Source organism: Trichophyton verrucosum (genome assembly GCF_000151505.1).
Source record: "Trichophyton verrucosum HKI 0517 chromosome Unknown contig00377_1.f1.exp, whole genome shotgun sequence".
Lineage (NCBI taxonomy): Eukaryota > Fungi > Ascomycota > Eurotiomycetes > Onygenales > Arthrodermataceae > Trichophyton > Trichophyton verrucosum.
Window position 1 is genome coordinate 1 of NW_003315385.1, and position 22283 is coordinate 22283.

General features: G+C 51.8%; 6 protein-coding genes across 6 annotated transcripts; 3 read left to right on the forward strand and 3 right to left on the reverse strand.

The window, feature by feature from the left end:
- Nucleotides 1–60: 60 nt before the first annotated feature.
- On the reverse strand, nt 61–2378 carry TRV_04956 (uncharacterized protein; the record flags this gene model as incomplete). Its single annotated transcript, XM_003020888.1, has 2 exons — nt 61–2122; nt 2179–2378. The coding sequence occupies 2 exons, from the start codon at nt 2376–2378 to the stop codon at nt 61–63; spliced, it is 2262 nt and encodes a 753-aa protein (XP_003020934.1).
- Nucleotides 2379–3487: 1109 nt separating this feature from the next.
- On the forward strand, nt 3488–6865 carry TRV_04957 (uncharacterized protein; the record flags this gene model as incomplete). Its single annotated transcript, XM_003020889.1, has 3 exons — nt 3488–4111; nt 4175–4802; nt 4908–6865. The coding sequence occupies 3 exons, from the start codon at nt 3488–3490 to the stop codon at nt 6863–6865; spliced, it is 3210 nt and encodes a 1069-aa protein (XP_003020935.1).
- A 1490-nt stretch (nt 6866–8355) lies between these two features.
- TRV_04958 (uncharacterized protein) lies at nt 8356–10085 on the reverse strand (the record flags this gene model as incomplete). The annotated part of the gene is made up of 2 exons (XM_003020890.1): nt 8356–9671; nt 9839–10085. The coding sequence occupies 2 exons, from the start codon at nt 10083–10085 to the stop codon at nt 8356–8358; spliced, it is 1563 nt and encodes a 520-aa protein (XP_003020936.1).
- Nucleotides 10086–13453: 3368 nt separating this feature from the next.
- TRV_04959 (uncharacterized protein) lies at nt 13454–14754 on the forward strand (the record flags this gene model as incomplete). The annotated part of the gene is made up of 4 exons (XM_003020891.1): nt 13454–13549; nt 13615–14059; nt 14114–14200; nt 14273–14754. The coding sequence occupies 4 exons, from the start codon at nt 13454–13456 to the stop codon at nt 14752–14754; spliced, it is 1110 nt and encodes a 369-aa protein (XP_003020937.1).
- Nucleotides 14755–15533: 779 nt separating this feature from the next.
- TRV_04960 (uncharacterized protein) lies at nt 15534–18723 on the reverse strand (the record flags this gene model as incomplete). The annotated part of the gene is made up of 5 exons (XM_003020892.1): nt 15534–15676; nt 15810–17409; nt 17471–17860; nt 17929–18349; nt 18419–18723. 5 exons carry the CDS (start codon nt 18721–18723, stop codon nt 15534–15536), a joined length of 2859 nt encoding a protein of 952 aa, XP_003020938.1.
- Nucleotides 18724–18853: 130 nt separating this feature from the next.
- On the forward strand, nt 18854–22039 carry TRV_04962 (vesicle-mediated transport protein Vid24, putative; the record flags this gene model as incomplete). Its single annotated transcript, XM_003020893.1, has 11 exons — nt 18854–19010; nt 19079–19202; nt 19394–19455; nt 19538–19601; nt 19673–19760; nt 19849–19974; nt 20265–20387; nt 20538–21224; nt 21374–21461; nt 21536–21893; nt 21973–22039. The coding sequence occupies 11 exons, from the start codon at nt 18854–18856 to the stop codon at nt 22037–22039; spliced, it is 1944 nt and encodes a 647-aa protein (XP_003020939.1).
- Between the last annotated feature and the right edge of the window lie 244 nt (nt 22040–22283).

Consider the following 22283-nt stretch of genomic DNA (forward strand, 5'->3'; position numbering starts at 1 on the left):
AGAGAGAGAGANNNTAGGCCGGGTCAAGCAGGCACTGACAAGATAAAAGAAGGACGCTTTTTACTCGTCTTCGTCCTCGTCATCGCTGCCAAAGATCGCTTTGAATACCGCCTCGCCCGGTCGCTCGCCTTCGAGGGCTTCGTTGCGTTCAGGGTCAACTGCTGCCGGTTGCGCGGGTGGCTGCTCCGCCGGCATAGCCGGGCCAGGGCCAGAACCAGAGCCAGAACCAGCGCCAGATGCAGGAGATGGAATTATTTTCCGGCCAGACTCCATCATCAGCTGATGCATGGTTTCCTTTGACACGAGCGGCGGCGGCGGCTCAGCATGGGCCTCGAGGCCTGCAAAGTCGGATAGACCGGCTATTCCGCCGCCGTCATGTTTGGTGCCGGTAGGGACGCGGACGTTGAAACGCTTGCAGAGCAGTCTGGCGGGCGCAAACGGTCGCAGAAGACGGGTCATTGGACCGTACATCCCTAGCTTCGCAGCTGATTCAGTTGGGTCTTCCGGTTTTGCCTCTCGTCTGGTAAGTAAAGGTGTGCTGCCGCTGCCGCTGCTGCCGGATTCCATACCGGGCTGCGTGGATGTAGAAGTCGACGAAGTGAAGCGGGAGGCCATGAGACCGGATATCGGCTTGAAGACCTCTGCAGCACGAGCGAATTCGCGCAGCTCTGTGATCCATTCGTCTGTCGAGGAGCCTGGGAGACGGTCCGGCAGGCGGTCGGTTACGATACCAGCTCGAACCTCGAGGAAGGACCTGTAGCGGTTCCGTTTGCTCTCGTCTTCAGCATAAGGCATCCAGCCGCTTGCTCCCCGGCTCAGAGCCTGTATGGCGGCGTCCTTGTCCAGACTGGGAATGAGGTTCCATATATCTCTTCGTTTCTGGCTGTCTGACGCCTCGAACCCCTGAGGCGCCTTTTCACCGAGCGCAGGCGGTAAATCGGTCCGTCCAGTTGCCAGAGCAATCTTCTCGCGGGCCTCGGGGGTCATGTAGTCGAACACAGACTTTCCTGGCAGCTGTGCCTCTCCTAATAGTGCTGCCCGGGCCTTGGGGTCGAGGGTAGACGCCCTGGCAGCTTCGGCCAGCGAAACCTGCTGGGCTGGCGGTGCAGAAGTAGTAGTAATAGTAGTAGTAGTTGTTGTTGTCTGGGAGTTTTGTGTGGATGCCGTCTTTGCAGGCACCCAGCCTTCGGGCACCTTGGGAGGATCATATCGTTTGTTCCGCGGGGTGAGATCGATCTGTACGCTAAGGATGAAGCCGTCCAGCGGCAGCCGTCCGTCATGGCACTTTCTGAAGCCAGACCTGTCTTTGTCCCTTGCGGCACCACCGCCACCGGCCGCGGCCCTTTTCGAAATAAAGACGGGTTTGGTATCTAGCAGCGGGTTTGATGACCTGATAGCTGGCCTTGAAATCTCGGCACTTCTTTTGGCCTTGGAGTTCTTTTTGGAGCTCTCGATGGTTCTGTTGTATGAGATATTAGGCCCGATCTCGTACGGGTCCTCATCATCGGATCCAGTGTCGTTCAGCACTCCGACGCCAAAGCCTCCTCCCAGCCGCCGTGGCTTGGTCTTTTGCGTCTTTTTCTCGATTGTGGATGGCTTTGCAGTGGGTACGGTAGCAGCTGTGTGGTCACTGCTGCGCGAGGTGATGGCCTTATCCAGCCGCTGCTCCCCCTCGAAACCGATGCCCTTGCGGTCAGATTTATCCACAAACGCGATCAACGGGGTATTCTCTGGTGCAAAGAGGTACGTCTGGCCATCGTTTTCATCTTCTTGGTGGTGGTCGTCGTCGAGGTTTGCCCGTCTTCGCACTTTGGGTCCTATCCCCTGGCCCTCCTTCCATCCCATCCTTTTCAGCAGTCGAACTCCAACCGTGTCCCCCGACGAGCTGAACAGGTCGACCAGCCCTGTGTCTCTGATTGCATCTGTAGCCGTTGACCCGATACCGTCGAACCTGGTGGACGTCTGCAACTCTCTTGCTTCCTCTGCCTCTCGTAGATCCTCCTCGTCCATGAAATCTTCTGGCCTCTGCTGCTGGTCCTTGCTGTCCTTGGCCCGGTTCTTGCGAGACGAGACAAAGGTCGAAGGCGTCCATCCTTCCTTGGACCCTACCGTATTGAAGTATCTACTTTTCAATTAGTATTCCCGAATATAGTGATAGTTACTATCAGCATAACTGACCCAGCACTGAATCCACCGGTGAAAGCACCATGCAGACGCTTCCGCCCCCTCTCGTCCCTGACCTCCTGCTTCCACAGCGGCACGTACGAGCCATCGTCTCGCGCATCACGATCGCCCGGGGGTAACGGGGTGCCGTAGAAGACGAAGGGGGATCCGGGGAGATCGTCTTCATATGCGGCGCGGGACCGCTTGTACGCCATCGTAAGGGGGTGTCTGGCGGACAAAGCGATCAGGCCGGCTCGTCTCAGCCCTTTCTCGCCCTTGCAGCAGTCGTTACGCCCTCAGTTTGCCTTTTTCTTCCCCTCCCGTGGTGGTGGTGGTGATGCTGCCTGTGAAGATGCTCTCTCTGTCTCCTCCCCCTTGGTCAGCTTCTTTCTGCGCAGATTCAACCAACGGCCGTGACAGTGACTTACCAGCTACCATGACTGTCACCAGCGGCCGTCACCTGCAGTCTGTCGCACCCTCCGGTAGGCTGCCTGTATAACCGTCGTCCGCCGTCTTTTCTTCCCGCCAGTCTCTTGCTGCTCGAGGCCGCCGGCGCGAGGCCCCTTCATGTGCCTCCGTCACGCCAGACAAAGACAGCTAATAAAACCGCCGCAGCCTGCCTGGCCCTGCAAAAGAAGAAAAAAAAGAGGAACAGCTATCTCAATAACTAATAATAATAACAATAACAAGTATACAGAGTGCTGGACTGCTGGTTATACGAATAAATATTTAATAGTTATCTGTCTGCTGTCTCGCCCTGCCAGGTTTAAAATCCGCGCCAAAATTAAAAAAAAATAACTAACAAAATAACTAACAAAAAAAAGAATAAAAATAAAAAACCACCAACAAAAAACCATCAGCCAACGGGCAGCATCATCGCCACGTCGAGTCGCCCGCCAGCGAGAAACGAAGACGCCAGCCCAGCCTGAGCAGACCGTCCGTCGGGCCCGCATCTCCCATTCGCTTCGTTCTCTTCATCCTTCTCGTCGTCGTCGTCTTTCTGCTTTCTCTCTCTCTGCTCAGCCCGCGGGGGGACTTTTGGACTTCGCTGCTCGATGTTATCGTGACGGCCTCCCGCCACCTCGACCTCGCTCAGCCAGCAACGCCAGCGACAGGAAAGCGACCAGCAGACGCAGAAAAAGGAAACAAAAGAAAGCAAGAAAGAAAAGCAGCCGGCGAGGGACGCTGGGAGAGCTGGTGCACCGGTTTCCCAGGCGCTGCGCTGCTGCTGCTGCTGCTGAAGCAAGCCGGTTTCGCCCTCCGTTCTGCTGGCCTCGCACTCGCTCCCGTCGTCACTCTCTCTGCTGATAAAACGCCCATCGCCATGTCGGCCGCAGCCCCCTCCACGCCCACCGCAGTCCGCACGCCGTCCTCGTACCGGAGCCCGCCAGCAGACGCCAGCTCGCCGGCCAGGACGCTGAGTGCCAGCGGCCGCCCGCACCACCGCCCTTCTCACAGCCGCTCGGGCTCGCGGTCCTACTCGCAGGAGCCCGGCGGCGGCCACTCTCGCACCTCCAGCAGCGCGCGACGGGACTACGACCAGCCTCAGCCTTCTGCTCCGTCGTCTCGTCCTGGCACGACCGGACGCAGCTCGTCGAGAGACAGGCCGCGGGAGGCCTCCTCGTCTTCCTACCGTCCTGACCCTGCTCGCGTCCATCGTCGGACGGCTTCTCGGCCTACCACTACCGCCAGCAACCACAACCACAACAACGGAGACAGCGTCGACATGTCTCGAGCAAACCCAGCTGCTGCAGTGGTGGCTGCGGCGGCTGCTGCAGCTGCCGGTGATGCCCCTTCGCATGCAACCAATGGAGCTACGCTGGCGTCTGGGCCAAAGAGACGGACGACCATCACCACGCCCTCTGGACAGTGGGCACTTGGCAAAACAATCGGAGCTGGCAGCATGGGCAAGGTTAAGCTCGCGAAGAACCTCGAGACAGGAGAGCAGGTCTGTCCTGGAACATTACCAACTATCTATTTACTCATTTATTCCTGCTAACTCAATTGATAGGTTGCCGTGAAAATTATCCCTCGTCACACCAACGATGAGCAGCGTAGCACCCGAGAGAATGAACGGGCTGACCGTTCAAAGGAGATACGCACCGCCAGAGAGGCGGCCATTGTCACCCTCCTCAATCATCCGTACGTCTGTGGCATGCGAGATGTCGTCCGGACCAACTACCACTGGTACATGCTCTTCGAGTATGTCAACGGCGGCCAGATGCTCGACTACATCATCTCCCACGGCAAGCTCAAGGAGAAGCAGGCTCGCAAGTTTGCCCGCCAGATTGCAAGCGCTCTAGATTACTGTCACCGCAACAACATCGTCCACCGAGACCTCAAAATAGAGAATATCCTAATCAGCAAGACCGGTGATATCAAAATCATCGACTTTGGCCTCAGCAATCTCTTCTCCCCCAAGGGCCAACTCAAGACCTTCTGCGGCAGTCTCTACTTTGCTGCTCCAGAGTTGCTCCAGGCTCGTCAATATACCGGACCAGAAGTCGACGTCTGGAGCTTCGGTATCGTCCTCTACGTTCTCGTCTGCGGCAAAGTCCCCTTTGACGACCAGAGCATGCCTCAGCTTCATGCTAAGATCAAGAAGGGCGTCGTCGAGTACCCTCCCGGCCTTTCTTCAGGTTAGTCTGCCTTTTTTCTTCTCCTTCTTCTTCTTCTATCTCTCTACCCTCCTCATATGCTGACCCGTTTGATAGACTGCCGTAACATAATCTCCCGCATGCTAGTCACTGACCCAAAGCAGAGAGCCAGCCTCGCTGAAATCATGCAGCATCCTTGGATGACCAAAGGGTACAGCGGTGTGCCTGAAAACTATCTCCCGCAACGGGAGCCCCTGAAGCTCCCGCTAGACCAGGAGGTAGTCAAGAAGATGACTGGATTCGACTTTGGACCCCCCGAATTTATCTCCTCCCAACTCACCAAGATTGTCGAGTCTGATGAATACCAACTCGCCATCCGAAGCAGTGCCAAAGAACAGCAGCAAAGCCTAAACGCTGCAAACGAAAAGCGACGAGGCGTTTTTGACTTCTATAAACGCCGCAATTCAATGAGCAAAGATAACCTGAGCATTACCCCTTCGTTTGAAGCCATGCATTCGTTCGGTGACCCTTCCTGCGGTTTCCACCCACTCATCTCAGTGTATAATCTTGTTAAAGAGAAGCAAGATCGAGAAAATCCCCAACTTCACCCTGGCGGCGTTCCTGGACCCGTGGATCCCTCGCTCAAGCAGCTAGATCTCCCCATGCCTGAAGCTGCCTATACTAACCAAAACGCCTTTGAAGTCCCCGGAGAGAAGGATACCGGTGGAAGATCTCGTCCGCGTGCCAGGACACATGGAGACGACGATATTACCGAAGGTATCAAGAACCTGGCGGTGTCTAAATCACCTGCCCACCACGCAGCATCTCCCACCATCATCACTCCGGCTGAAGCTGCACCTCCAAAGAAGGAGAGTGCCGCCGCTGGCCTGTTGAGACGTTTCAGCACCAGACGAACCAAGGATAGAGGCCGTGAAACGGAGAGAGAGAAATATCCAGCCCACCAAGCCCCGTCTGCTCACGCTCACTTGGCCGAAGACCTTCTTGCGCCCAGAAAGAGCTTCAGTGTGCGGAGGTCAAGACGTGGAGAGGCGGCCCCGGGAAACCTACACCCAAGCGGGAGCCATTCCCAGTACCCCGATATTCCTCATGGGTCAAATCCAGGACTCTCCCCTTCCCGAGCCAACAATTTCCTTGCAAGATCAACCAGCGTCAACTCGGGAGAAAACCGCATCCGAAGGAACAACAGGAGAGGGCCCTCAGGCTACCTCTCTTCTCCGCCAAACGAACTGGCAACCGGCTCAGACCAATCTAACCTACACGTCCAACGGACGATCAAGGCCGGCAGCGAACAGCCTGCAGAGACCAAGCATGCCTATCCTCCCCAATCTAGGACCAAGTCCTTGGGCCACGCGAGACATGAGAGCGTCCAGGTCCGCCGCTCCCGACGCGAGGAAGCAAGGGAAGCCCAAGTCCCCGAGGAGACTGACAACGAGCTTCTCGAAGGCCCAAACGCCGTGGCAGGCACTGGAGAAGATCTATCAAAGCCCGTATACCTAAAGGGCTTATTCAGCGTCTCTACAACCAGCAGCAAACCTCTACAATTCATCCGTTCCGACATCATTCGTGTTCTCAAACAGCTGGGCGTCGAATACGTTGAGATCAAAGGCGGTTTCAGCTGCCGTCACGCCCCGAGCATTGACCTCAACCGCGTTGTCGATACCAACCCCCCAAGCCCAGAGAGACAAGGCCCCGTTTCAGGCCATCGCCGCCGCATCAGCTTTGCCGGACTCCGAGCCCATGCCACAGGCGAAGAGTCGCAAGACCACAAACCATCGCCCCCATCCACCAAGGCATCACGTCGTAGCACCCAACGGCCCCCTGATCAAAGCTTCATCACCAACTCTGAGGGATCAGATGAATACGTTGCTCCCCGTGACAGCACTGCCGGCGGAGAACGCGTGGTAGGCGAGACCACGACCAAAGTCCAGACTGATACTGGCGCAAACCTGGTCCTGCGCTTTGAGATCGTCATTGTCAAAGTCCCCCTATTCTCTCTACACGGTATCCAATTCAAGAAAGTATCTGGAGGGATGTGGCAATATCGGGAAATGGCAAAGAAAATCCTAGATAATCTCAGGCTATAATATCCAGCCTCCCTTTGTGCTGCGCGCGCTCACAGTTACTTCGCTGCCTGTTTATGCCCGACTATTCACAAGTGCATACGCAAGACTATGCTATGCTATCCCTTCCTATCCTCGTCTTCCCCCCCTATTTTTCCCCTGTCTAATATTATGAGACCACATCTCAACCACCGGTGGGCCTTCTGTTCTTTTTGTCTTTTACCTGCTACCTTCCCCCTCCCCTTCTTCCCTGTCTGTGTCTTATATGTTAATCGCGTCTAATCTCCTACTTTGTGCCCCCCTCCCCATATCGCCATTAAAGGCCTTAATATTGTGTTCTATAATTCAACCAAGCAACCATCAAGTTAACGCCTGACGTCCGTCTCATGTTGATTCCTGTCTCTTCCTTTTTCCTATAAATTGCTTCTTGCTCCTTGTCCTTTTTCTAATGTCTTTATCCATTATTTTCCTTTCCATACATATACGCATCGCATATCTCATCTACGAATTCTCTATCTCTCCAGCCCCTTCATGTCCCTTTGTCCGATCCTCCCTCAGGCCGAAGGTGGCTGGGCCCGGTATCTTATCTCTACTGCATTTCCTCCCCCCGTTAGCAAGCATATGCAAGACAACCTCGCCTTTTCCCATCCCATATTAGTGGCGTAGTAAACTGAGATCCCCTCCCCTTTTCCAATCCTGGCCATGTTTTTTCTTCTCAAAGCAAAGTAAATAGGATCGTTCTTCTTTTCTTTTTTCTTCTTTTTTTTGGCCCGGGCTGAACAATTCTCCTCCCTGTCCGAATGTTTTAATTATCTATTTTTTTTATTCGGTTGTGTGTGTATTCGCTTTTCGTGTAAATAATATGCGGTATATACAGTCGTCTGTCTGGTGTTTGCGGCGTATTAACTACAAGTCTGATGGAAGAGTCTCAAATTCCAGCTGCTTAGTGAATTGGTTCTAACGTTAAAATGGTTGGTGAATAATATATATAGGTTTTGGTGGAGGTTATGAAATGGGGCATTCCGGGAGTTTTTATCAAATCATAATAAAGAGATATCAAATATCGGCTATGTGGATCGATTACTCATTCGAAACAGAAGCAAGAAGAGACTATTCATTGTATTCAATATCTACCTCTCGACTACCGTATAGTACTGAAGACAAAACCAAAAAAAGTACACTTAGAGGACCCTGGATGGAACCAAGACAACTTCCACTTGATGTATGCACAGCCCGTGTTGCAAGGGATATAGGTATATACTGCCATGGCAATCCGGTCCCTTAGCCGAAATGCCAGGTCTAACAAGGCAAAAAAGGTTAAATAAAGAGAGGAGCGCGCGCCCGGACACGGACTTTGAGCTATGTAAGCCCGGGGTATGGCGAGGATAGGTTTATAAATACAACTGGACGTTGGGGGTTGAGTAATGATGATGATAGGCCCGAGAAAGGACACACGAGTGATCCAAAACGGACAAGCAGGAGAGGACGACGGATATCATGGTATAACAAGTGCTTTAAGATCCCTTGCCAGTTTCATACTTGAAGCCTGACCGGGAGATGACTGTGCCGAGACCTTTATGAACCTCAGCCTGGAATGGTTCGTACGGGATCTGCTCGCCGTCAATGCTGATATAGCCATCTTCCGGGTTCCTGGGAGTGATCCTGAAAGCTGATATTTTTAGCGCGTGCACATCAGGCAAGTCGAAGAGCTCCCCATCTTCCAAGGCACCCAGCATCTGGACGGCAGTTAATCGGCTGATATCTCCTCTGATCATGATGACGTCTAAGAAACCATCGTTTGGAAGCGAGGCAGGGAAGAAGTTTGCGTCCTGAGACATGAACGCCATGTTCCCTGAATAGAAGTTGCCGAGCTTATCATGGGAGATTCTCATCCAATCGTCTGGGATGGGGTCTGTTGCAAGACCATATCTTAAGGGTGGCAGGCCTCCTGACTCTGGGATCTCTTCGCGTGGCTCTGCGTTTGATTTGTTCTGCACAACGGCATTATAGTGCTCTTTGATGCGTTTCTTGTCGTCAATTTCAACCTTGAGTGCCACGTCGCATGGATATACCGTGTTGCCGAACAACCTTATCAAGAAGCCGATTGTGAAACGAGCAGGGCCCATCCACCTCAGGTTGTCTGTGCCGAGGTCAGAGTCTGCTACGATGCCGAATGCTTGGGAGAGGAAAGAGATGGTTCGACGCTGCCCGTGGCTGATCGATACAAGGTCAAGGGGAGTGCGTAGGCCCTTTATGATGCAAAGAGCAGCCATGCTCGGCCCTGCCGTGCCGTTGAGGTTCCTGCTCATGGCATTGCCAGAGCCGCAGGGAATGTGTGCAACGGCCAGCTTCGCAAGGGCCTCTCCGGCGTTCTCCTTTTTGCCTAGACCGTTGAATATCTCGAAAATCGACCCGTCTCCGGAAGCAGCCGCAATGACGTCCCATGCGTCTACATCGATCTTCTCGGCAATTTCAATGGCATGGCCAGAGTACTCGGTGATCTGGGTCTCGATAACACAGTTGGCAGCTTCGAATATCGGCTCGACTTCCTTGTAGTAGATCTTGGACGCGTTTCCTTTCCCGCCAAAGGGATTCACCAGCACCTTTATCCGTTTCTTCTTCTGTGCTTCTCCGTATGCCAAATCCAAGAGCGAGGCAGCCCATGTTTCCGCTCTTGATAGCTGCGTGCGTTCGATGCTGTAACAAACCGTGGCCAGGCCGACATCTAGCTTATTCCGTGGGTTGGCGTAATTAATATTGATATGGTTGTCCGATATTTCTGCCCAGAGGATATTGAAGAATGGGATAGATCGTGTCACCCGCGCAACGCCTAGAAGGATGATAAGGAGTCAGACTCTTTCCGGAGAAGCAATCCGCCCACCATCACAGTTGGGTGTTCAAATTCATACGTGGAGTAGATATTGCGCCGCAGCAACTTCGACTAGATTTATTATTATGGCTATCGTCTGCAACGAGGCCATGGCATAAGTTATTAACTGATATATTTCAGGAATATATAGAGTATATGGCAATGTATATGGCAAATAAGAGAGAGAAAAAAAAAAAAATAGGAGTGGCAGCCGGGGATAGCCTTACCTTGGATAATGAGCGAGTCCGTCGTCAAGGTCAACAACGCATTCACCCCGACCGGTAGGACCGATGCTTCGTCCCGAGGAGCCTGCATCTCTGCGTCTTCTTCTCTCCCGGCATCTCTTGAGTCTGAAAAAAAGCGGCCGAGAGTCATAGCTTAAGCTCTGCGAAGTCCAGCTAGGCGCATTGCCGAAGCGTCCGACGGAGATAAAAAGAGCGGAGGAGATGTGGTTAAAGGGGGCCCGCCGTGCTTTCTACGGCTGTCAATGGCTGCTCCGGCCTTCTCGCAAGCCAGGAGTGACTCCGTAAAGTCGTGTATATATACGCTGGAGGGCAGGATCCCGGGCGACAGGACGAGGTGTGTGTCACGATGCGATCGTCAGCAGGCGTTTCGAATGATCTGCCGAGGTTGAGGGTCACTGCGCATGCAAGATTCGACGTGCCCAGCGATGACCACACCGTGCATCCTATGCGACCAGATCTGTTGCCGGTATAGAAGATGAAAAGAATCAGGCTGTGCCGGAAGACCCTTTGGCGAAGACTTCGGCTTTGTTGTTTTCTTCTTTTCGTCTTTTCATCCCCTTTTTCTGATTGGAAAGAGTGAAGACGTTGCCGATCACATGATGGCTTCTTCCTTTCGTCCATTTTTCCACTTTCACTTTTTGTCACTTTTTGGTTGGATGCAAATAAATTGAACACGAAGCGTTGAGGGCTGTAGATAGATATTGAGAGGCCCTTTTTGCTCGTGTGGCATTAGTTATGCCTATTGCACCCAATCTGTTACACATTTCATTCTTCGATGAGGCAACCTAAAGAATGCTAGTGACATGTTCAATTGCCGGCTGGATCAACATGAAACCACGGAGGCTATCAAGGGACGACATCATCTCTATACCCTGATTGATAAAAAGGGCCTCTTTTTGACGTTAAAGCTGGCCGTTGGACAGACTATGGATAACCCGTACCCCGTAACTAGCCATGCTGTTGAGAAGAACTATGGACAACTCGTATTCCGATCCATGCATTCTTTAACTAACTACTCCGTGTTCAAACGCATATCTCTGGTAGGTAAGCCATAGAACGGATGCTTCTAACAAGACAGGAGATAGGAGTCAGCAATGGGATTATTGGTTGGAATTGAGTAAAGGGCGTGGCCGTCAAGAGAATTTTGGCGCTTCACGACTACAAACACCAAGGCGATAGTTATATGTGTTGAGAGCTGACGTGGGAGAATTCCGAATGGAGGACTGAGACGATCACCTGGGAACCATGCAGAATAACTATTCCATCTTGGAAAAGGGGTATTGGAACTAGGAATCTGGCCTCTTGGGCTGTACTAAATGACTTACGCCGCTCCTCTTTGACATGGGAGCCTATCATCACCTACGATCCGCGTTGGGGAACGTCCTGATTCACAATGTCACTACGCGTGTACTCTATACCATGCCGCAACATGTCTTCCCGCTCCCCGGGAGCCCGGTCAGAAGTCGTTGGACGACACAGTGTCCAACATTTGGTTGGCTTGCGGGCTAGGGGAACCGGGATCGCTCACGACGTCCACTAAGCGATGGATATTTAGATATAAAAGTTGGGAATTTCAATAATGACGGTGTATTTGTACTCTGGTCAACTAGTTCACCACCTCGACGATGTCCCCGTTCTTTACGCTGTCGTTATCCCGACAAGGGAGCCATGTCGTATGAGCAGCATTCAATCAATGTTGACCACAGCTAGCTATCCATCACTGCACTTTCACAAGGCCACGTACAAGCCTGTAGGGATGTTGTTAGAAGTCAAGCTTGTAGTGTACATGATATTTCTCATGTAAGACTCCTTGTAATTGATTTACTCGGCCATGACAGTCAATATATACACAACTAAATATATATGTATCCACAGTTCTTATGGGCCAAGTACTCTCGCGCCTCGTGTTCCAGCGCTTCTAAAGGAGTTTGAGGGTGCTAATACTTCACTGGCTTCTTTTGCCGTTTCGGTCAATATTCTCGGCTTCTGCGTTGGCCCCCTGTTTCTAGCAGCTTTCAGTGAGTACTATAGACAACTGTTCATCATATAACTTTTGAACATTTCCTTTCTCATGTTTTCGATTGCTTGCGCTGTGATCACTAATATAGGAATGTTTATCTTTTCTGTTTAATGCAGGGATCTCAGCCTGCCCTTCTCTTAACGCTCGGGGAGGAACAATATCCCGTTGATACATTTGGTATCTACTCAGCCAGTGCGTTTGGAACTAAAACAGTCACCAGATCTTCTGGGGCAGTTCTGCCACTTGCCGGACTGTCTCTATTCAACAGGCTGGGACTTGGTTGGGGGGCATTCCTGTTAGCATTCATCGCCCTGGCTTTGTCGGCTGCGTGCGTTTTTTTGCTCAAGTAACGAACTAGTTAGTTAGTTATGGTAGTTAGTTATGGGGGCTACGTCCGGGCGCGTCCGAGGTTTCAGGTCAGCCTACGAGAGTAATCGCCCGATGCGCCACTCTCCTACATGTCAAACGATAAGAGGACAGAGAATCCTGAAATATCATCTCGCAGATGATGTCCTTGAAAATTTTGATAGAGATCGGTTGAAGTGTCGTCGCTGGAAGTAGATAGCTGATTACATAAGGTTACCAGCAGACGGGAAACTTTGTATCACGTGGATAACTTAGATTTGAACTCCGACGGAAATCCGAATTTCAGTGACTTCGCAAAAGACGACATCAACGTCGACAAACCGTGACCAGAGCAGAAGAGGAATGGAGACTGCGGGCGGCGGTAAAGCTGGCCCATAGCTAAATCGGCTATATGGAGAACGTCTCTTTTTTTAGCGATTTTTTTTCTTTGGTGATGTGATGATACCCACCAGACGTCTTCGAGAGGCTACCGTTTGCCGCCACTGTGGATGTAACTTAAGTATATATACTTAAACGGAGTACTCCGGGGCTTTTCCAAAGCGAGCTAGAGAGCATTCACTAGCGACAGACAAAGAGCCTAGCTACCCATCCCCCGCCCACACAGATCCAAAGCCCACTGACACCAAGGCCGTCGTGTCGGCTCGTGGCAAGCCGCTCCCTCTCGGACAATGACCCAATCGAGCTCCCCACCGTTTGGGATGGCCAACCGCAGCGAGAATCTAGACAGCAAAAGGACGATAGAGGGACGGGTCGTTCTGTAACTGTGGCCAGTGGATACGCTACCCTTGCGCCTAGCCCCTGGAAATCGAGATTCAAGATGATTCGCACTGTGGTATGGGACCTGCATCATGCCCCATCCCTGTGCCTGGCACGCAAGGGTTGGCCCATTTTAATTACCTTGATCTGAAGATGGTTGCCGAAGCTCGCCAGGACACACGCCATGGTTAGAGCACAGTTTAAGTCGGTTAACTAGTTATATTGACCGGGTTCCCCAAAAAATCTTGCATCTCGGTCATGCATAAATATCTACTCCTGGCATTGCGAGTGCTTGCCTGACTCGTTCAGAGAACTACTTCGTCGCTGGGCATGCCCCTTGAAGAAGACCTGCGAGCATGGAAGTTCCTTGGAGCCTACCAACCCGCCTTCCCCTCGCCGTGCACATAGACGAGGTGATACTGGCGCGCAAGATTGGTCGCAATGGATTGCTGGTATGTTCAACGAGTTGTATTTTCCATCTACGAAAAGCAATGGACTAACTGGTCTTTTCTTGCAGATATCTGTCTGGACTCTTTTTGCCATTACCACGCTACTACTCATAAGCCGTTTCGCGATCAGGCTCCGTGTTCATAGACAGCTTTTTTGGGACGATATACTTGCCGGCCTTGCCTATATCTTCTTGCTATGCCACAATATTCTCGCTACCCTGGCCGCGCCGACGATTTACTTACTGCTCGATCTCTTTACGGATAACCATGGATTCATGCAACCAGATATCCTTGGAAAAATTGATCGCCTAGTAAAACTCGTTCTCTCCAGCAACTTTCTCTTCCGCATATGCATATACCTCGTTAAGGCCAGTTTACTTGCCCTGCTCTGGAGATTATTCCGCAGTTTGCCAAAGTTCCGCCGCGCATGGCTGGGGATCATCGTTGTCACGGTTATTGGATTTGCCCTCTCGATGATTCTCCCTCCGGTTGCGTGTTCGGATTTTACTGCCCGTGAGTTCACATGTATAGCAGCGATATGAGTGCTCCCACTAACTTGCATCCTAGTTGGTTGTATCTCCCCAAGGCAGATAAGGTTGGCTGCCATCGATATCTACGTCAGCACAGTTTTTGATGTGCTAACAGACGTTCTGAGTAAGTGACAGCATGCACATGTCATATGTGGACGGGTTTATACGAGTTTCCGCTAACTAAGAATGGTAACAGTTGTGTCTCTCCCTGTTGCCTTTGTCCTCAAATCATCTCTCCCCATGCCCCAGAAGACGGGATTGATCGTCCTCTTTCTCCTCGGGCTCGCAGTCGTCATCATATCCATCCTCCGCACCATTGAAACAGATGGCAAAACTAAACTATCACCTCCGTCATGGCTCCTCTTCTGGAGCTCAATGGAAGCCACCATCGCAGTGATGGTATCCTGCTTTGCTTCCTACAAGTCCCTTTTCTCTGCTCGATCACGGCCCTCGACGTACAATCCACACGGTCACACTGCATCTGTCGTCGCCCCTACTCCGGCAGAAGTCCGAAAGACCAGGATTCTGAATGAAAGTGACTCGCGAGAAGAAATTATCCATCGCACCGAATTCGAGGTCAGCTACGAAATGGCACCCGCAGGCTCCAGCAACCGTGCTAATCCCTACTCCATCCCCTCAAACAAGTCGTTGCAAGCCCTGCCATCGTCGTTAGCATGATTCGGAAGAAAGGAAACATCAATTCTCTCCGTCTTGGGTGTGTTTCCAAGACACTTTTGTGCATATGGCTTTCCACGTGGCGAGCGATGGGTACGGTGTGGGGTTGGTGCCCATAGACAGTTCCGCCATGGACAGTCCGGAGCCTGTTGTCGATCGGTTTTCCATAGGGGTTCAATGGAACGGAGCATCTACATAGAAGAGTCTGTGCAAACACTGGTGGGAGACAGGGAGGAGTGAGGTTCAAAAATTCACTTACGGTTTTCAATGTCCATTAACGAGTTTCCTTTTAATCACTACTATAGTAGTTTACTAATTATACCATACTGCCAGACTTAGATACTGACAGAATTTCTGATTGCCTTAAGCAATCTATAACGACACATGTACAATAGCGATAAAACTAATCATGAAAGATCCATTTTTTGCCCTCCTTTGCCTCTTATCTGCAAGGTCCTCCAGCAATTCGCTCGTAAACTGGGACACGAAGAGGCTAAAAACTTTTTGCCTTGTGTTACGTAAATCTCTGTCTAACTTTGGCCTATTTTTAGTGGACTCAGATTGTGTTATCGGAGAGACACAAGGAGGTTAGGCAGAGTGGGAGAAGGAGAAGGAGAAGATGAAGAAGAAACAAAATTCATTACCATCCACAGGAACAAGTAGAGCGGAAACAGAGGAGCTGAGTAAACGGGCAGGTATAAAAGGCTCCATGGCTAGGAAGAATAGAATATCTACCTTTTTTCATTAACATCAACATGAACAAAACAGATTATCATGAACGATTAAACGGAGTTAGCCTTTATGCCCTTTAGAGAACCCAAACTAAGCGCCAACCCTTGAGATCGACTTCTTATCCGCATGAAGCCTGTGATCGGGCCATCGTCACCTTCTTTCTCAATGCTCAAGTTTGCAAGAGCGTCCTCGCCTACGGAAGAAAGTTAGCTCAATCTTTGGTTCTTGAGGGGCCGACGGAGTGGATGCATAGAAGTAGCGTGGCGTGGGATACATGGAATGATGCAAAGTGGCGTGGGATGGGAAAGTATGGGGAAGAAACTTACCGAAGACGCTCCTTGCATAGAGATTCGCGCTTAGGAACTGGCAGTCTCCTTCCAGGGAAGCTTCAGGGGTAAGACAACTCATGTTTGTACGGTCCATGAGTTGCTGGAGGAAGGCTCTCAGACTCTTGGCCTTGGAGTGGATGTTAACCTTGTTCTCCCATTCGAATTCGGTCCACATCGTTCTGAACTGTGTTTCAGTACAGTGAGCGGGCTGTATGTAGTCCATGATGTCAGCCTTGATGTCGTTCAGAATGACCACATGGGTCTCGGTGGAATTCGAGCCATCGTATATCACGTTGCCGAATATCACACCAGTGTCAGTTGAGGAGACCTTGATGGTAGCTTGGACATTTAAGAAATCGTGTGGCCCGAGGTTTTGGGTGGTAGGTCGCTCGACGACCTTGAGATCACCGAGTGTAGCGAATTCGACGGAGAGGTTCTGAAGGGTTTCGGTGGTTTGGTTGACTAGAAGCACGTCAAGGACAATGTCGAATTGGTGGACCTTGACATATGCTTCTGCGTAAACGGCATCGGAGTATCCCGTAAGCTGCACCACTCTGCTGAGTTTGGAGGTGAGGTCTTCAAGCGTCGAGTCGCCACCGGTGGCTTTGGCAAGATCCAGCTCGATCTCCTCTGCTCCCTCCTCAGACTTCTTTGCCAGTTGTCGAATTGGTATGGCATCGTCCACTTGAACGGCTGTCTTGGCCTTTTCAACAGCCTCCTTAGCAGCACGTTTCTTCTCATCCACCTGAACCATGGCACGGAAGGCCTGTCTAGTGTCTTCCAAGAAAATAGACTCAAGCTCCTTCCGCTGAGCAGACTCGGCCAATGATCGGACGCATGACATGATTCTGTCAACGGAGTCTTCATCGATAGAGGCCTTGGCGAATTGCGACTGGCCAACGCGGATGATAGAAATCATGATCAGCATGGCTTCGGCGCGCAAGGCGTTAGTCCGGGCAACATCTTGTGAAAGCTCCGAATGGCGCATAACAAGCTTCGTCAGCGTCGATGAAAGGACGGTTGCGAGGTAGTAATCTCCATCTAGGATGAGCTGTCTGAGCGGCGGCTTCTGTGCTGCCTTGACGGCCGCTAGCTTGGCGGCGGCGGCGGATTCACTGGTTAGAGCGGACTCCTGTGCGTATGTACCATCAGCCAGAACCTTGGGCCCCGTTGTCGACTTGGCATGTCCATTTACAGAGTCTTGACCCGCCGCACCGGCGTCGGGGCCTTCGTCAAGTAATCGTTGCTCTGAGGCGAGGATCGGGATTTCTCCCAAGCTGGCTCGTATACGCTTCCAGGCCTCTCTGATATCGTTTGCTTCGAGTGAATATTCACCCACAACCCAAAGGACGCCACGATATACTTTCCCGGCACGAACCTCGTCCAAAGTGGAAACTAGTCGCTCGACAATGGATGGTCTGAGTTTAGGGAACTTCTCAACGACTTCCTTGACAAAGGTTATCACATCGACAGCAGAATTGTTGTTGAAGTCGGCAATGAAGTCCATGAGAAGATCAACGACACTGGCAGCAATCTCGGAGAACTTGATGGCACACTGATGGATGGACTGGATGAGGAGCTGTCGATATTCATTGTTCTGCAGGTAACCGTTAGTTATGCCGGTGATGCCAATAATGATGGAAATCTAGCTGCGTTACCTTCTCATACTGTTCGTCAACGGTTTTGGCAAGCTCTTTCTTAAGCAAGAGAACAATCTCCTCGACATTCCGACTGGAGACCATCTCAAGAGCAATGAACAAGGCCTTGCGTCGAACATCAATGTCCGGGCTGGAGAGGACACGGAGGATCTCCATAGTAGGATCATCGAGAACACCCTCATTGCGCTTCATAAGCTGGTGAACACGCTCTAGCACAATAAGCTTGACGTTGTTGTCTGCCTCTTTGATGCATAGTTCAATCAACTTTGCAGCCGCGGCCTTGACAGCGACAGGATTTGACGTTAGTGCGGTAAGGGAGGTAGCCGCCTCATACACAACCGTGCTAGTGTTTGCGTCCAGAAGATCAAAAATCAACCGAAGATATCGCGCCTGGCCGTATTAATAATGAATTAGCCATATGGAAGTGTCAACTGAAACAATAAAATGCTAAATCCTACCTTGTTCTGGGTATTCTGCACAGCATCCTTCCTTATAAACTCAAGCTCGACCAACTGAAGCAGTTCGTCTGCATTGGCTACACCGTCAAAGGTTGAGCTCAGATATACCAAGGCACTCTCGTGGCTGATGGTGACCAATGCAGCAAAAGCGTTGCGTTTGCAAGTGGGATCTGTCTCCGTCTCTAAGAAGGCCAGCAACAGGTCTGCGGCATCCGGAATGAGGGATTCGGAGTGCTGGAATATGGAGGCAATTGCCCAGACTGCGTTTTTCCGAACATATGCATGTCTATAGCGGAGGCACTGGCGTGCAGACGAGAGCAGCGGTTCTAGTAGTTCTGGCTCTCTGAGCTTGCATAGGAATCGGAGTGTATTTCCTCGAATGTACTCATTGGGGTGTTGCAGATCATTCCGGATTCCGTTACTACAATTATATCACTTTATTAGCCAGATGTCGTCGACTTTCTTCTTCAACGAGGACATAGCCACCTACCAGACCAGAATCATCTCCTGCTTCAGCTTGCCGTTGGCATCGAGTTTAGGGCAGATTTCGTAGTAGAAATAGAGCAATTTCTTGAGAGGCTTCGATTTTGACGGCATGACGAAGCGGATAATGTGCATGAGCAGCTGTGGCATCGGGTCTCCATTCAGCATCATGATGAGGATGATCCTCATGGTCTCCATCTTGGTCTCATCCGTGCCCTTTTCCAGCTGCGTCTTCAGTTCCTGGACGGTAGGCTGGTCCGCCGAGTTGTCCTGGTGCACCAGCGTGTACGAGTGATCCAGATACGAAGCCATTGTGCCGTTCTCTCGTCCCTTTTCCTGCGTCTGGCGGTGGAAGCTCTGGGTAGTGTAGTATGTAGGGGGGTCTGCGGTGGTGTTTTGAGAAGCGGCCCAGGGTGTTCAGGAATCTCAGGGTAGTGTCCGCATGCCTCGCCTTGTAGTCGGCGGAGAGAGAGGCGTCCTGGAGTATGTCGGCACTGTATCAGAGAATCACCGTCGAGATGTCTGCTTCTCTTCGTCTCGCCGTCCTGTCTGCTTGTTGTCCTTCGTCGTCGTCGTCTCCAACTTGTCCACTCTGGCCAGTATTTGCGCGGCCCGCCAAATGTGTGGATGACTAAGCATGGCCTCTAACTTGTGACTTTTTGCGCAGAAGAAGAAGACGACGGCGACGACGGCGACGAAGAAGAAGAAGAAGAAACACATCGAGAAGACGAGAAGGAGACGAGAAGATTCAAGATGCCGGGCGACAACGAGACCTTCTACCTGCGATACTAGTAAGGACTATTCTATCCTTGGGGCCCAGGTTCTCCCTGCCAGCTGCTGACGGCGCCAGCTCGGGACACTCTGGGCGGTTCGGACATGAGTTTCTAGGTGAGCAGCAGACGCAGCCAGCGCGGTTGACAGACGGGAATACAAGCTGATCGACGGTAGAATTCGACTTCAAGTCTCTTGGAGACGGCCGCAGTGCCTCTGCGCGCTATGCGAACAACTCGAACTACCGCAATGACTCCCTCATCCGCAAAGAAAGTACGTCATACAACTACCAGCCATTCCCCTCCCCCTCAAGTAGAAAGCTGGCGGCAGGAGGGCTAAGAAGAGTCTACTACAGTGTGCGTTAGCTCGCTGCTGATACAGGAGATCAAACGGATCATCAAAGAGAGCGAGATTCTCAAGTATGTTGGGCATTGACTGCTTTTGTCTGCTGCAATCGCCCACCTCTGACCCTCTATCTACTATCGAATAGGGAAGACGACTCGAAATGGCCACAGAAAAACAAAGATGGACGACAAGAGCTTGAGATTCGACTTGGGAACGAACACATATCCTTCGAGGTGCGCTCTTCCTCTGCGCATGCATTGAGTCGATGGTCGTCTGTTGGGTGCTAGCGAACTGCAAAACTAACCAGGCATTGGCATGCAGACTGCAAAGATAGGCTCGCTTGTCGATGTCACCGAATCGGCGGATCCTGAGGGCCTGCGAGTCTTCTACTATCTCGTACAGGACCTCAAGGCGCTCGTCTTTTCACTAATATCCCTCCACTTCAAGGTATGGCTGGCTCTTCAAGCACCCCTGTCCCGCCGAAGCTGCCAACCCACGTCACCACCACCATGAGCTGTCACTGACCACGGCCGCCCCTAGATCAAACCCATTTAAAAAGCATTCGCCGGGCGCAGAGAGGACTTACTGCTGTTCTATGTGATGAATATCTATCAGGAGTTAGGCTGGTCTATCTGTCTTTTAGCTGCTAATGAATACTTTCTCGTACTTCTCACGCTGTTTTCTACCCCTGGCCTATAGCCTCCTTTTAATACGCTTCGCTGCCCCTAGTCGTATAGCTTTATATAGGGCCCTTCACTGTAGACCTCGCCATCCTGGCCCTTCCCCGCGATCGCATGACCCCCTTTGCTCGCTCCAGTGGCGCTGCGCTGCTCGACTCGACGGCCCGCTTGGCCCTGCAAGTGCGTTGACTAGCCAAAGGGAAAAAACCTTCCCGCGCCCAAACAACTTGACTTGTCTTCTGCCTCTCCCTCTCTGCCTCGCATTCCTTCAGCGCTGCAACACCGCAACACACGCAACCGGGCTGACCGTCTCTCTTTCTTTCTCTCTAGCTGCTGCGTCTCTGCTACTCAGCTTGCGCTCCTTACCTGCGTCTGCCGGCTCAATCGATCCTATGTCCTACCGTTAAAGCCGTCTCCATGCCAACCCACAGTGACATCAGCGCCCATACGCAAGTCTCAGCTTCTTCTAACGCGCCCACACGACCAACTTGTCCCCCGGAAAACGACAGAATAACCTCCTGGATAGAGTCTGCAGAAGGCAGAATCAACGCTGCGGCTGATAATGGCTCTCTGACGGCGCAGTCTCCTCCAACTACGGCGGGCGAGCGCCCTGACTCTGACTCGGCTATGACCACCGATGAAGCTTTATCTCCGCAGCAGCGTGAGCAAGGACAGCAGTCTCAGGGATCAGAACCTGCAACGGGTGGTGGCAGCACTTCTACTGATGCTGCTACTACGATGCACTCCCCGGGAACAGAAAATATCGGTGCTGCTGGCTCGGGCATAGTTGAGTCGCTGGCCACTGCTGAGGAGGTGCGCTCTCCTGTATCGGACTCGACTGCCATAACCGACGATAACGATGAAACGGACGAGCCGATGACCCCTACGACGAGCGTCTCTGCTGCTACTGAGATCAAGGACGAGCAGCGGGAGCCTGCTGCTACTGCTGCTCCAGCCATCCCCGACATTCTGGCCACTCACCGGACTTCCATGAGCTTTGAGTACTCTGATGCCAGAGTAAGTCACGTTGCCCCCGAGTCTACAAATACTTTAGAAGACCTATGGGAGTACACTAATGTACTGACACACGACTACTTTGCCAGCTCGTGCCAGATCACTCCTCCTCGTACTTTAGAGGGGGGAGCAGGTTTACCGGCACTCAGCAGTCTGAACAGCAGATTTACACCGTCGACGTGGAGATCAAAAACGTCGACATGTCCGAGTCCTATCTCTGCGGATACCTCAAAATCAAAGGTACGGCGCTATTTACCTCTCTAATTGACATCATTACTGTGCACAGGCGCAATATCTTACTGACAGTCTTACAGGCCTGACACCGGACCATCCTACACTAACAACTTTCTTCGAAGGCGAGATAATTGGCACCAAACATACCTTCCAAACTCGTCATGAGGATTGGGGTGCCACTGAAAAGACGGATATGCACCATTGGTCCCGATTCCCAGCCTGGCGTCCCCTTTCTCGATTGGCCAAACAGCCGGACTTCACCTTCAAGGACTATGCCCAGCGGGAGAACATCTTCATGCGGTGGAAGGAAGCCTTCCTTGTGCCCGACCACCGTGTCAAGACCATTTCCGGCGCCAGCTTCGAAGGGTTCTACTACATCTGCTTCAACCAGGTTCAGGGTACCATCAGTGGCATCTACTTCCACGCGAAGAGCGAAAAGTAGGTCTCACCGCCCCATCCATCGAGTGCCTAATAATGAGAAAATCGAAAAAAACAAACATACTAATGGCTTTTATAGACACCAACAGCTTGAGCTCAAGCCTGTGGAGAACTACGGATGCTGTGCAGCCATCGAATTCCGATGAACCAACTCCAATTCCTCAACGAACCCAATTGATCTCCCACCGTTTTGATTTAGGCCGTCTCTCTTGTTGCCCAAATGGCCGTGATGAGCCCGTCGATCACGTCCAAGCTTATATAAACCCGCATGGCCATACTCGGTCCTTCCATCAACAAACATAATATGGCAAACCGGCCTAGCAAAGGGATGATCTTCACTTTTTGTGGCGGCCTTGTCCTCGCCTCCCTCCCTCCATCTTTCCCTCTTTT